Source organism: Megalopta genalis, chromosome 2, assembly GCF_051020955.1.
Source record: "Megalopta genalis isolate 19385.01 chromosome 2, iyMegGena1_principal, whole genome shotgun sequence".
Taxonomy (NCBI): Eukaryota; Metazoa; Arthropoda; class Insecta; order Hymenoptera; family Halictidae; genus Megalopta; species Megalopta genalis.
Window position 1 is genome coordinate 22,436,460 of NC_135014.1, and position 15,828 is coordinate 22,452,287.

Sequence of the window (15,828 nt, forward strand, 5' to 3'; positions counted from 1 at the left end):
AAAATTCTCAACCTATTCGATGAGGAGGATGGCAGCGGTTTAATGACCAGCGGAGAATCTTTAAAAGATTTCTCTTTTGTATTTATTCGTATGACATTTTCTCATACAAATTTTCAAAACCACGCTCGTACAAAGGAGAAAAATAAATTGGCAACAATTGCGATCGATCGCAACTTGCCCCGCTCTCCTCGTGAAAGTTTGGCTGGACTGGATAGTTCGTACCTCGCGAACATTCTAATATTTCCGTATTCTGAGTTATTTGTTATGACAATTGCGATTGTTGAAACTGTTGTTATTCTAAAAACCGCTCTCTTCCGGTGAACATCATTAGTGAAACACAAAGTTAAGGCCCCATAATACCACAGACTGGTAGCAAAATAATGTGAATGTTAAACTTATACGATTATGATAACAATTCGAAGCAGGAATTTTTCTTAAAATCTTTCTACAATTTCTTTTACACACAATGTAATTTAGTACGCGTCTAATATTTGTGGAGCTATTCCCATCTTTTCTTAAAACAGTTCGAACGGTTTTTCTCTATTTTGTTTAAATTCGCGCTTTTCATTATCATATCAGCTACACTCAAGAAGAGAGATAACTGACAATTCTCAGAACACCTATTTTTCTTAACAATACTCATGATTATGCAATTTTAAATGTTACTTGATTGTTGTATACTACAATTTATAGGTACATCAATAAATTAGTGTGCATGTTAGTGTCAACATAGTGTAGCAGAATCGAAGAAGAAAGTTTAGATGTTATTCAGCCTTCAGACATGATTGTAGACAGTTAACACAAAAATAAAAGTTAATAATGGGCCACAGAGTGGGGTACATAAGGGTGTTTTCTGATAAGTGGACTGTATAAGACCGCACAGCACTTACCCCAAATCAATGATAAGGACATTGCTCCGTATTTTTTTATACTAAAATTTCTAATATGCAATTACGATCTCTTAAAATCGTTACAATTTGGATGAGTGTGCGCCCTTTCTAGGTATATTGCTAAAGGGCTTCAGTAATGGATGCAATGACTGACTAATTCTAAATCCCATAATGTCATCTATCTTCTTGTAATCGAAAGATTCTACTATTGAATTATCCAAATCGGTACTTTTGCTTGCGTCCTTTTCTGTTGTATCTTGATCTCCTATAGTTGAAACTATGTGTACCGACAATTTATGCTGCATATTACGTTGGAGCATGTTCTACAAATAATGTTTATTTTAAATTAATATAATTTGTATTAATATTGAAGTGTATAACACAATTTTGATATATACCTTGTAGAATTTTAGTATATCTGCCTTTTCTATTGTTTTCAAATATGCAACCTCAATATTCACTCGGTCAAAATGATACTGTTGTGATGAAATTTCATTGTAAAAGATATTAGTTAAGGTATTCAGTAATTTTGGCTTTTCTAGACGTTTTACTGCCAATGACTCTTTGTGTCTGTTAAATTCTTCATCTGACATATTTGTTATGGTTTCCTAAAGTTATTTTTTAAATTGTTATATAAGAGTGTGTTGATAATTGATGCGCATGGTAATATTCAAACTATTATCATTAAATTATTAACAATAGTTAAAAATTGATGAGATAAAACGGAAAAAGTAATTATAGTAATGTATGTTCATTTGATACACAACATCGAGAAAATTTGATGATTAGAGAAATTTTAGACAAAATAAAATTCCAGGATCTCTAGTGTAAAGAAGATTAAAAATAGTTTTACTAACCAGCATAGAGTGTAAAAATGCATCAATTCTTTGTTCAACATACTTTGGATGCTTGTCACTTTGAACTAATATCATTAAACCTTGTACACTGTCTGTCCTTCGCACATTACTAAATAGAATGTACCCCAATTGCTCCTTAGTTCTTAACGTGGTAAAACATGGTTCTGAGATAATTTGTGCCAAGAGCTCAAGTAACATATTTGATTCTGTTGATTGTAATCCAGTTTGATAATAAACGTGTACACACGAACTTTTATGAAATGTATTTTCTATTTCAAACAAGAAATTGCAACCTAAAAATAAAAAAAAAAACAGGAACATTATTTTTTGTAAAATAAAACAATTAAATAATTATTACAATGAAATGATGAACAAGTTTGCAAAACACATTCCTTCTCTCTTAACTTACCATCTTCCAATCTAATTTCACGATTCAAAATCATATGCCTGGACAAGAGTGGTATTCTCTGAGGAACTGAATTTGCTAATTTTGATTCTATTAACTTAGCTGTCTCAAGAGCCTCTGATTTTGTAACATTGCCATGAATTAAACATTCCACATGTACTTTACTTAAAAATTGTGGAATAAATTCTTGCATTCTTTCCACTGTTAAATCTATATAGTAATATAATATTTTTAAAAATCCGTTTTCCTAAATAGACCACGAATTAAATTCATAATTTTCACAATTATTTCATTATCCAATACTCACATGAAGTTGCTTTTAATAATTCGTCCTTCATCCAAACCTGTTCTGATAACAAAACAGTAAGATAATAACATGCACGAGCATATGGTGGATCAGCATAAGAATTTTTTAGACTTCTGACATACTGAAATTTGTAAACATTTAAGTGAATATAAGTATGATCATTTTGTTGCGTATCATATTATTTATATAAAAATTAAGTATTACATACATTTTCTTTTAAAGGTTCAAATCTCTTTGGATCAACCTTAAGATTGATCATCTTATCCAGAATTTCTTCTAGAAACACAAGCTGTTTATCATCATATCCAGCAATTGTTATCTGAAAAATATTGTCCATTACAGAAAGAATTATAATCTCTAATATACATGTGTTAACTTTTTTCATACTTCGAATTATCAGTAGGTTTTTCTTATAGATTTTTCAGCTGGCTACTACAAAATAATTGTTTAAAGCTGAAAGTATGTTTTGAATTGAAAATTTGTATTTTCTGAAAAAAGTATATCAACAAAAAGACTTATAAATTCGTATTCAGCGGATAAAATCTATAATAAACACTTATTGAAAGTTAGAAGTTGCATTCGCATAACATGAATTGTACATAGTGTTTGTGTTGTGAAAGAACCTATAAAAGAAATATATAAAAGAAAATTAAAAAGTTCATACTCACTGTTATTCCATATTTGGAAATAATAGTGTCAAATTTGAGACATGCCAAGTCAGCAGCATATGTATATTCATTCGAAGCATCACGAAGTAGTAGCATAAACATGACAGTTAAGGCATTGCTAAGAGGATCTATATATGTCAATGGACTGTAAAATGTATACTCGAATATAATGCGCTGACACGATAAATATTCATTTATTTTTCAGTCTATGATTGACTGATTAAATTTTATGTATACCTTATTTTTCTCAGTACTTTACCTGACAAAATCTATCCACAAATTGGCCTTAGGTACAAGAAATTCATCATCTTGTTTAAACCATAGTCTCATGAATGGAGTATCTTCAATAATTACCGGAAACTTGGTCACCTAATAGATAAGACAAAATAAGTATCTATACAAAATATAATTAACGGTTATTTAATATTTGTTAATTGTTAATTACATTCTCTGTTGGTTTTGTATCAAATCGTTTTGGTATAAATTCATTTTTTGGTGGCAACTGGAGATCTGGATTGTAACCAGCATTATTCCATTGATCAATTGTGTGTTTCGGTATTTTTTCTTTTTTAAATTTAGTACCATACCATTTTTCAGTTTCATTACATATACTTTCATATAATTGACCAATAACATGAATTCTTACTTTCTCAGGCACTAAATATTTCGTAATTGATTCAATTAAGTCAGGATCCCATGTCATGATAATGTTACCCACAACCAAAATTTCTTCCATTGGAAAATCTTGTACACGGGATACCAAGTGAATAACATACTGTTTTGGTGGCATTTTTTCCATGAATCGAAAATTCATTTCAGCAATGTCTTTATATTCCTTTAATAAGAAATAACTGTAAAGCTTGAGTAACTAAACGAGCTAATTTAAGATAAGTATGGTATGCAGATATATAGTAATTGGATAAATTAATTACACAATTAAAAATGATGTTTTAAGATATAAAATAAAATGATGTAATAAAATTTATATAAATCCATTAAAATTTGTTTACACCAATAAATATGCTCTCTTATACTGTGTAACTTCTATATAAACATTTGATTTATATCTTTAATATTTTACGAGGTAGTTGATTATACCACCATAGTGTAGACAATTTGTATATGTGTATATACATATACATTAATATACTTATGCAGTTTCATTAACTATATTGAATAGTAATTGTAATTTGTGTGTAATTACATTGTATATCCATTCAACGGGTCCATGTTTTTTTAACATATTAATGTATTGGAAAGTCAATAGAATGATATCATCAACATGCTGTATACCTTCCTCTGTTAAATCAGCAATAACGTTAAAGAAGTTAAAACCTCTGGCACTTTGTCGTTTGCCTGATATAACAGAATTACACCATCCTTTTGCTTTCAATGCAGATAGTAAAGACCCTTTTCCTTCATGTCCTAATAAATATCCTAGATAATGTGCTGGCTAAAAGAAAAGTATCGAAAATGAATTCTTATTAAATAATAGAGAGTAATCAAGCATAAGTTAAATATGATTATTACCATAGATTTGTAATGTGCTCGTAAATCAGGCAAAGGAAATGTAATATTTAAACGTCTTGTGTTCCTTATTGGAACAATGTACCATTTGTGTTGGAAGTCCTCTTCAGTAAAAGGATGATCCAACCAAACAGGTATTTCAATGTCCTTATTTTTTACTTGCGAAAATAATTTTATTACCATTTCTTCAAGTTCATCTAAACTTTCTAAATATAAAATAAATTTTGTATAACCATCAATATTCTACTTTAATATACAATGTAAGTAAATAAAAACTTCCATTTAAAGTAATTCTACATTTTTTTTTCATCCCTCAAATAGAATAACAACGTGTATAAAATATTTGTCAACGAAATGAATAAGTAATAAGTCATTTCAGATGGAATTTTTTATTGATACACCTAACATAATATAAAGAACAATAATTGCTATATGTACTCACTAAATAAAATAAATTTCAATAAATAAACTTACCTTTCCCAAGTACACATAATGCCATTGCATTAGCTGAATAATAAGTTTCATGAAATTCAAGTAATTTTTCTCTTATATTTATGTTCTTTTGCTTTGGTATGATCTCCAGTGTTTGTTTATTTCCAGTACCAAATTTTGTGAAAGGATGACTTGGATTTGCAGATGATTTTTCCAACTGAATAGCACGCCATGTATCATTTGCGAGATTGGCTTCATGTTCCAAATGAACAGCATTTAATTCTAAGTCAGTTAAAGCTTCTGTAAAAAGTGGTGCTATAAAAAAATGGGCAAAACGATCTAATGCCCCTTCTAAGTTTTCTGAATGTATGCTGAAGTAATAATTTGTGTGATCCATGTTCGTTGCTGCATTGTATGAACCACCATGTTGTGATAAATATCTTTTATATTCATTTTTTTCTGGATATTTTTCGGTTCCTAAGAATAGCATATGTTCACAAAAATGTGCTAAACCTGGTAAATCATCAGGGTCATTTAAATAGCCTACAACAGTATTAAAATATTATTAAATTGATATCATGGATAATATTATACAAAATCTGATTTTTAAATTTAATAGAAGAATTTGATTCAAAGTTACCAATATTTACATCTAAAGATGCAGCACTTTCATCAGTTGTTGGATTACTAATAAGTAGAATTTTCATTTTATTTTTTAGTAATAAACCTCTATATTCCCTTATATCATTTTGTGACTTAGTAATATTATCATATCGTTTTTCTACAAAATTTTGTGATGCCGTATTCTCTGCCATATTTGACGATTTATATCTGTAAAAATAAGAATGTAACATTTAGTTAAGGTAACTATACACACACACAGATTTTTGTTGTTCTACATATAATTTATAAATAATATGCAGAAATAAATCAATATCTTTTCATCAACGTTAGCACACTTGCTAAAAAAACTCTTTATTATGACATAAATGTACATACCATAGCTTACATCTCATCAGATAAACTATTATGTACTAAACGAATTAAACTATTACGAATTACATAAAAATGTTTGACAACACATCTTTTATATTCTTCTATAATTATAAAATTTTATCAACTTACTTCATTTAGATATACAGAAAAACCTTCCATCAACAAAAATTTCAGTTTTTGTATTTTTCCTAATATGATATTTGCATATACATATAAAGCAGCTCGAAGATGTTATTTCGATTGGGTCAACATGTTGTTAGGTTATATCTTGTACATATAAAACGTATGTAATGTGTACATCAGTGTGTATGAATAGTAATGTATGTTTTACCAATTTAATTTCTGCGAGTATCGAAATAATTTAAATATTTTGAATTATATGAACATATGTATGTATAAATGTATGAACGAGTATAATATATGTATTTATGTAGTTACGTATGTATATTAGTTACATGTGTACATTAACGACCAAATCAATTGTAAAAATGCGTAGATGAACCAGGAACTTAATGTGATTTAACTAGCGATTAAATTCCTTTGTTTGTTTCACAAATGATAAAAAATTCACTCGTACAGATCAGGATCAAATTATATTAAACATCTACGGCATTCTATTAAAAATATTAACATACCTGCGATACAATAACGGCTGTACTGATACGTAAGGAATTCGAAATCTAGCTATGCGTGTTAAAACCATTCTTTGTGAATTGTACGCATCCGGTGAATTAGATATTTTTTAAATTAATTGTATGTTGGTGTTCATGGACCCCCAACCCTTCTTTGAACAATATGCGATTGTTCAAAATAATTTGGCGAACTCTACTATAAATTTACTATTAATTCGAAGCCACGTATAATCAGTAGGTGCATAGAAATTAAATATTACAATTTTTATTTCCTCTTTGACGTTGTTGTTATTGGTAATTAATGTTAATTATTTGTCACGGATTAAATGTTGTATGCGGATATAATTTAGTTGCTTTTAGGTAATTGTTTAACACATTGACTGCAAATAACATGTAAACGATATATAACCAAAGAAAATAACAATGTAAATAACATTTATAATAACATACACTATGTACTGTTGCGTGACCGCACGAACTTAGCTACAATAACGCTATAATTGTCACAGTATTATCAGAAATAAGAGTACAATATGAATTTCCAATAAAGTGCAGAATAAATATTAATCGTTTGATATCGTTTAATTCACTCTTATGTTCGCATTCTTTTACTTACGTTACGATATATATTTAAATTGTAGTTAGGCCAAATAAAAATCACGCAAGTAATTGTTGTAGTGACGGCTAGAACTCTGTTACTTCGATCAGGTTCGTTTCCAATCACAGTGATTCGTGATTTTTCGTGAATGCCTTTGATTGGTGAAGACTCTTCACTGAAGAGTATATGTAGCTGTTCTTTGCATAAGTCTACACATCACTATTCAATCAATGAAAATAAGCAACCTAACCTATATTTATATTTTATGCAAATCAACTAATTAATGAAAATGCGAATATCATCCCATGAATGATTGCAAAGGACAGTAAATCTTATAAATATAGAAGATGCAATAAAGAAACATATACAAGCATACATTTAAATAATGCTACATATTATATACAATATTCTATAATTATTGGAAAATCGTTGTTTTAAAATTCCTTCCTTCTATTGATTTAAATAACATTTGTGTGTATGCACACATTAAATAAAAGAAATTATTTGCACTTTTATACACTATTTAAATGAATATCTATTACTATTTATTGTTGTGAAATTGAAACGAAGAATTAATTTTACTTGCTAAAAGGTCGAAATGGTACAGGATAAGGAGAGCAACATTCAGTTACCTTTCATTTTTCATTCAAAAGTATTTTATTACATGCAGATTTCCATATAAACTATATGTATATTGAAGCATTTTATAAAAAATAATTTATCAATCAAGATTCAAGATCAAATGAATCATATGATGATGCACACACAAATGTAATCATCACGTGTAGTAAAAATCAGTCAAAACGATAAAATCATGATTACAGTGATAAATAGTGACTAATCACGCAATTTCTAATTGTTACTATATCACGGTCACGTCGCGCGTACACAAAAAATATATTCTTCGCGTCTTTATCACGGAGGGCGCGACGTATGAATACGTCATATAGGTCCACGCAGTTCGTACTCGTCCGACACAGCGTATGCAAGGTCTGTAGAACTGTTGACTAATTAGAGGCTAACTAAAAAAACGCCGGAATGACGTCACTCAGGAGTATCAATTTCAAATGATACAAATAATATGTTATTAACATTATCTAAAGTAGCAATACTTTCAGTATAATAACACGTATCTGACAAAATGAAAATTTTAGAGGGAAACAGAGGAACTAATTCTTTCGGTCTAACTTTATATTTTCATCACTAATTACCATACATTCAATCAAATGTAAATGTACAGGTAGTCCGTCGATTCGTTCAAGCGAGACAAATTACATTGCAAAAATTAAATATCAAGTCGCTACTTTAAAGCAAAACTGATGAATTTTTGACATAAAATTTATGCCACACGGCACAAACATAAAATTTGAATTCGACGCTTACTTCTGAATAAATACAAAAAAGCAATGGCACTGACTGGCATTGGGCAGTAGGGCGCCTATGTATTTTTTTGTTTTTTTTTTGATACTCTGAGTGACGTAGCAATATGGCCGCCCGTAGCTTACCAAATAACTTCTCGTTTTATAGACCTTGCGATGTATGACCGGGATCACGGTTCGCGTTCGGCGCGGCTTTCAAATAGGAACTCACCGGATCCCTGCTTAACGGTCTCCACGAATGTGCCTTCTCGATCGTGGAAACGGAGTGACTACGACAACTTCCGAGCGGTCTGCTCCACTTATAGCCAACGGGAATGTAGTACAAGAGAGATACGGATACTTATAGACTAAATCGGCGCGTCGAAAGGCTATGACTATAAAATTAGTATAGATGCGAATGTTTGGTAATTAAATCAACACGCGCGAGCATAAGAGTAAATTCTTTTGAACAATTCCGTACCCTTGGTTTAGTTTTTTATGCCCTAATTTTGCAAAAAATTAATGTTTTTAGACCATGAATCGAACGAGCTCCTCAAAGGCCTTTATCTTATCCATAATTTCCTTATAGTATCTGACATTGGAGCTCTCAAGATAATAGACAAGTCCTGGTTGGTTCTGTATTAATATTGTAAACACAAAAATTGAATCTTGTATTATACTTACATATTTATTTGTAAAAATATTTTGCTTCTTTCATCTTTCATATTATATTTTACATATTTTCAACTACTCACCTATAGGTAGCATATTTCTGTATCAATGACTTATTACATATCTAAAGTTATATTTTTTGAATAAAAAAAAATGTAACCGCATTGTTTCTCTCTGCTCTGTGCATGACTTAAACTCCGTATCGATATTATACATTACATAGATACTAAGTGATTCGCGTGAACATGTTCGTGAATTTTCTAGAAGGCATCTACATCCCCACCTTAATATTTGTTTCCTAATTTCAAGTCTCGTGCGAGGACTTGTGAATTTCACGTTATTTATTCGTTCATAAGGATATTGACGTTGAAAACGTGTTCCGAATATTTAAAAAAATTGTCTCTTCAGCAGAGTGATCAGATTGTACCAATAATTTTTAGTTGGAAATTGTTTTATATTAAAAATATAAGAGAAGTGACTGGCACAATTGTACAGAACGTCGGCAAACATTTTTGTAAGTAAAATATGTACATAATAGCATTATTATGCAAGCTTGTGTTACGTACTATCTCATGTCGAAATTATTAATTTTATAAACATCACTTTCTAGGTTATTATTTCAAAATTTAATATATTTAGATTGTAGGTCTAATGATTTTCTAATTTTGGATAACAGATTTGAATGCTTCTCGTTACTTCTCGTTAATCATTTTCATTGGAATTTCTAGAATATGTTCAATAATGTTAATTATTGAACAAGAGCATTTACTTAATCCTACAATTTCATGTAGTAATTGTGATGACAGTTTAATGAGATTGGCAATAAATATAAAAATGAATCACTACAAGATTTTTAAAAACTTGATTTTTGTATGAAATGTGTATATAAAACTTTGTCATTTTATGCAAATTTTTATATAGTAGTGACTATATTATTATATAATTGAATATGTACGCATTAATTAAAAACATGTAACAAATAACTTATTTATTAAGTTAAGATCACAAGCATGTTCAATATATTCATGAATGATTTATAAAAGATGTAACTGTATATTTAAAATATATTACATTTAGTTCATAACAATAATGTTTGGAATAATATGGAATGAGTACATAATTAAATATAAATTCTAAAAGATACCTGTATAAGGAAATATAAGTAGAGTAAATTGTATCTTCCAATTGCATTTCTTAATGTCAACAATGAAATGATAGAAAACAAGGAATATAATGTTTTTGTAAGTTGTTTAATATCTTTCCTTCTTCTCTTTTTTCTATCAACCCATTTCTATCCACAGATAAGTGTTGGAATGATTGTGAGGGTAATTTAATAAGATTAAATCAGTTTACAAATTTAATGGATCTTATTTTTTTATAAAATTTATAGTATGATTACAATCATTTTAACAATATAATATTGCTTTATATGTTCTAGGAACATCTTGGTTACAGTTGATATATTTGGACGTTACAGCAGTACTGACACATTACTTATTTCACTTATAAGATGGCAAAGTGGGGTGAAGGTGATCCCAGGTGGATTGTTGAAGAAAGGCCTGATGCCACTAATGTCAATAACTGGCATTGGTATGTTAAACCATATATTGAAACAGAAAAATGATTGCTTACGAGCATTAGTTGCTCAAATAACTGGCAATGTCTTTTTATAATATCATTACTATTAATTGCACTCTAATTAATTGATACTATTCAAATGAATTGGCAATTAACTACATGAGAAAAATGATTGTTGAACTATAATGCAATCTATTTAACTGATCATATCTTTTTCTTAAGGACGGAGAAAAATGCCTGTGCCTGGTCCCAGGATAAGTTGAAAGAATTATTTACCAATATGAAGATAGAAGGAGATGAAGGTTTATATTTTATTTTTTATCTTTTAATATTTTATGTGTAAAATGATTTCAGTAACATTTGAATATGCGTGATTTTATACAAAACAACTCAATTTGATTTCTTTTTAATACTAGCTGTTTATTGTATCAATAATTCATTTCTTATAAAATTTATATTGGATTTGACTTTCAATTATTCAATTTTTAATACACATACACTCACCGAAAGTAGATAAAAAATGAAACAATTTTAATGGAAATTAACCATTTGCTCTATTTATAAAAAATGAATATAAATTAAATTTGCATTTTATGTTTATTGTATGCACAACAGAAACTTATGGACTTAAGTAGAAGAAAATATATTGTAGTATCTCTGCTTAAATATTTCGTTTTCTACTATTTGTCGGTAAGTGTGTATGTGTATGTGTACATTGTGTGTGTATTTATATAGATATTTTTTTCAGTTGTATGTATGGTAACAGAGGTAGAGAAAAGCGAGGGTGAGGCAATGGCTAACAATAGGAAAGGTAAATTAATTTTCTTCTATGAATGGAATATTGTTTTAAAATGGATATTCAATGGAAAATCTGATAAGAAGATTGAGGGTAAAATAAACATTCCAAATCTATCTGAGGAGAATGATATTACTGAAGTAGATGTAAGTAAATAACACTTGCCTCATAAATAATCTCTGGTTTAACACGTTCACTGTTTTGGCATGTACATTGTAGCTAAAAGAATGTTTTTACGAGAGCAATAATATATATCATTCCACTAATTTCAAAATAGTTTCGAGATTAATCATATTTAATATCATGTAATCATTTCTTAGTTTCCATTAATCGTATCAATGTCGCTTATTATCACAAACGGATTGCGGAACTGTGAACGTGTCAATATTGCTATGATCCTCAGTTTTATTATACATCCTAAGTAGTGAGGAAGAGGCGAATTAATACCTAGTTTTCCATGCTTCACTCATTCTTAACTTTCATACGAAAATTTACTGTTTATTTACTGTTTCTAGATGTTGTATAATGTTTGAGTTTTTTTTACTATGCTTCAATACGATTTGTTTAAAACGTGCGATTATGAATAAAATAAATTTTATTGATGTTTCTTTCTAACGTATGAATACAATCTTTACTAGTAAGATGATGAAAATACCTTCAATTACAGATCGAAATTACTTTGAAAGATAGCACAGATGAAGGCGAAGTAATAAAACATTTTCTACACACGAAAGGAAAGGACGCTATTCGAGAAAAATTAAAGAAATATGTCTCCGCTTTAAAAGAAGGTAGAATTTGATTTGTGAATCTAAATATGCTACATCTGATAGAGGTTTTCCATTTGTCTTCTAAATTTTAAGTAAATATATTGTACTATCGTTTTGTAATACATAAGTTTTGCATTATGTTGACTTTTTTTTTAATAATGAGAATAAAATATATTAATTTGTATTTTTTCTTTGTTCAATAGAGTTTGCAGCTGGAATGATACTACCAAAAAAAGATAATGTAAAAGAGAATATTTCAAATATCATTTCTGGATTCAATGCAAAAGTAAGTATAGAGACAATTATAAAAATAATATTCGAAATATTTATGCAACATCGCAAAGTACTATTGCGTTTTGAATTCATGTGTTTTGGCTGAGCAAAGAAATTGAAAGAGTAGTTATATAGTGATATACTAATGATATGCATATGTTTATACATATTAATCACACACGTAATATTTTGAATATATCAATTTTTATCAATATGGATGAGTGACTATTTTATTTTGTGCAAATACAAAAAATGCAAACGTTCCGATTCAAGTTTCTATACTTTTGCGAATTTTTGTGTGAATCAATTTAAATTGAAGATTTTAGCAGAAATTATTTGAATTTCTTCTATTTTACGGTTTATTAATTACACATTTTTTAATTAATTGTTGAAGATGCAAATGAATTCCACAGTGGTGTCGTCAAATAAGGAAAAATCATTGGGAACCAAGATTTTAACATCAACAATCAAGCAGCAACAGAAGTTCCAATGTAGAGCAGAGGATTTCTATAATGTGTTCACAAAAAACGAGGTAAAGTCTCTATCATTTTGAAGGAACATAATAATTACTCTAAGTACAACACAAATTTTAATGTCTTGGATTACGAACTTTTATTAAATGTTTCTGATCGATTTTCGGAAAGTAAACATAAATTTGAAATTTTTTTAGAGAATGTCAAATTTAGTAATAGTTATGCAGTTCTAATTTACCCATTAGTAATCTGTGGGCTTTTTTGAGCAAACATATATAGTTCAATATTACATTACTAATTAGGAAGTTTAAATATATATAAACTATACCGCTGTTTGATTAATCATATTCGTCACATTAACGAAAAAACATTACTTTAGTTAGAATAGAAATATCACTAGCTTGTATGGTTACAAATTGTGTAAAGTTTATCCACCCTGCAACTTTGTTTCCTCATGTAAACTGTGCAAAATTCTATGGAAATCTCTTTTATTCAAGATCTTTACCTATAAATTTGTAAACAATAATGTTATTTTTCGACTGTACTTAAGTCTTTTAAGTAAATCTTGGGGCTAAATACGCTACATAAATACCTCAAAAGTTGTACTATACCACTTGATCATAGCATAAAATCAGTCACCATGTTTCGAATGTTCTAGAAAAAATTTGACTGCGATAAGTCTAACGTTTTTAAATTCTCATTAGTGATTTACTGATTTCAAAAGCTTGCCAAAAGCTTGCTAATTTGTCTTTTACATGGACTTCTTAAATGGCTTTTAAGTGTCACAGTACACGTTTTGGTAGAATTCAATGTTTCTTTATCTGATTGTTATTGAATTAGTTAACTTAATCCCCTGAAAAAATAATATAAGATTATGTTCTGCATGATAGATACATGAATGTATCAGATTAATTCTTGACAATTATTTACTCATATTTACTTTCAAACAATTAAAAAAGAAAATTTATTCTCTAATAATTATTCAATCTTTTTAATTCACGTACAAGTTTATCGTTTGCAAATGTAAAAGCAAGATTGGACAAATTTTATTTGATCCTATAACAAAGCAAGTATGAAAGTACTTTCCTTGTTTATCTTCCTTATACATCAATTACTATTTTAGAATCATTTTGAATGATCATATACTGAGCGGTGTAATGACTATTTACCATATCTCCGAAACAATGGAAGAGAAAAATTTGTTTAACAAAAGTTGCACGGTACAGAAGGGGTCATCATATGGCGATGAAGATTTCTTTGTAGGCAGAGGTACTTGCGAGATATTATTTATATTTTAAAATACAAACAGTTGCTAGTGACAACTGTTTATACCAATAAAATGATCTTAATAACGTTATTATTCACCTTCTTTTGTTATTACTGGTATTTTGATTTTGACGAAGAAAGTGGTGATAGTGGAAATGTTGGACCATTTTTTTAAATTCGTGAAACAAAAAAATTGGAATTTAATTTCATTTGGTATATCCACAAAATTATTATAAATGCATTAATTATAATGATCTTTTGATAAGGAATTTGCTTTCAAACCAACAATGTTTTTTTTACAGATGGTTCAGGCATTCACGAAAGGACCGGTAAAATTAGAGCCGAAGAAAAGTGGAAAGTTTGAACTGTTTGGTGGTAACATTCATGGAGAATTCACTGAAATTACGCCCACAAAGATTGTGCAAAGGTGGCGTTGCAAACAATGGCCTGATGGACACTTCAGTGAAGTAACTATTGCAATCTCGGAGAAGAATGATCATACTGAAGTTAATTTAACACAAACCGGTGTTCCATCCAGGTAACAAAAGCAAAATGTTTTTCTCTTATAATAATTATACATACCTCTACCTTTAGATAAACTATTCCTCTACATCATTTTATTGTTTACTACCAACACTTTACTACCACATTGTAATTGTGGAATAACATGTAATAATTTGTATCTGTTTTGCAGTGAGGAAGATTCAACGAAAGAGAATTGGGAGAGGTACTATTGGGATGCTATAAAACGTACATTTGGATTTGGCTATTTCATGTGATCTATGTATATTTTAAGTTTATCTTGCTTATTGATAAGTAGAAGAATTATTAAAATGTGTACTATTGTGCGTCGCCTCGCATGTCTTTTACGAATTAGCCACTTAATAATCAATCTTAAACAAACTGTGTCTTGTCTCGATTCTAGTTACTCGAACTTTTCATTTTTCGACATTTTCTATTTAATACGCTGCATCATTTAAGCAGAGCATCATGTTTTGCTTATACTTGAAATATCGATGAGACGTCTGTATTGATAGTTGTATATGTCAAATAAAACAAGTTAAACACTTAATCCTGTTTCTTTCCTTATCATTCGTTACTTCTTTCCCACATAATATTATTATACATTTACCATGGTTCTCCTTATGTAGAATAAGTCTGGAAACAATGGTTCATTTTTCTTTAATACATCACTACACTATAAATTTAATCGATGTCTAAAATTAAGAAATTTATTTACAATAATAAATACAGTAGCGTCTCTGTTATTTGCATTCATTTGTATTTTTATAATTATGTTAATATAATATAAATATAAATCAAATATGGTTG

General features: G+C 29.0%; 2 protein-coding genes across 7 annotated transcripts; one reads left to right on the plus strand and one right to left on the minus strand.

Annotated features, from left to right (window-relative positions):
* Positions 1-59: 59 nt before the first annotated feature.
* Positions 60-9,022, minus strand: Ide (Insulin degrading metalloproteinase). 6 transcript variants are annotated; one of them, XM_076518752.1, is made up of 14 exons: positions 8,904-9,022; positions 5,728-5,918; positions 5,130-5,630; positions 4,659-4,861; positions 4,333-4,581; positions 3,574-3,963; positions 3,388-3,497; positions 3,129-3,273; positions 2,669-2,779; positions 2,461-2,581; positions 2,157-2,363; positions 1,748-2,040; positions 1,289-1,498; positions 60-1,213 (listed from the first exon to the last, which is right to left on the minus strand). In XM_076518752.1, exons 2-14 carry the CDS (start codon positions 5,900-5,902, stop codon positions 971-973), a joined length of 2,958 nt encoding a protein of 985 aa, XP_076374867.1. In that variant the 5' UTR covers positions 5,903-5,918; positions 8,904-9,022; the 3' UTR covers positions 60-970. The 6 variants fall into 6 exon arrangements, with proteins under 6 accessions (XP_076374867.1, XP_076374868.1, XP_076374866.1 ...); XM_076518753.1 differs by having other exon boundaries at positions 8,819-8,958; XM_076518751.1 differs by lacking the exon at positions 8,904-9,022 and adding an exon at positions 7,332-7,586.
* Positions 9,023-9,130: 108 nt separating this feature from the next.
* LOC117220687 (activator of 90 kDa heat shock protein ATPase homolog 1) lies at positions 9,131-15,568 on the plus strand. Its single transcript, XM_033470904.2, has 9 exons — positions 9,131-9,857; positions 10,782-10,933; positions 11,144-11,223; positions 11,670-11,863; positions 12,385-12,505; positions 12,688-12,770; positions 13,152-13,289; positions 14,799-15,034; positions 15,191-15,568. Exons 2-9 carry the CDS (start codon positions 10,854-10,856, stop codon positions 15,273-15,275), a joined length of 1,017 nt encoding a protein of 338 aa, XP_033326795.2. The 5' UTR covers positions 9,131-9,857; positions 10,782-10,853; the 3' UTR covers positions 15,276-15,568.
* The last annotated feature ends 260 nt before the right edge of the window (positions 15,569-15,828 follow it).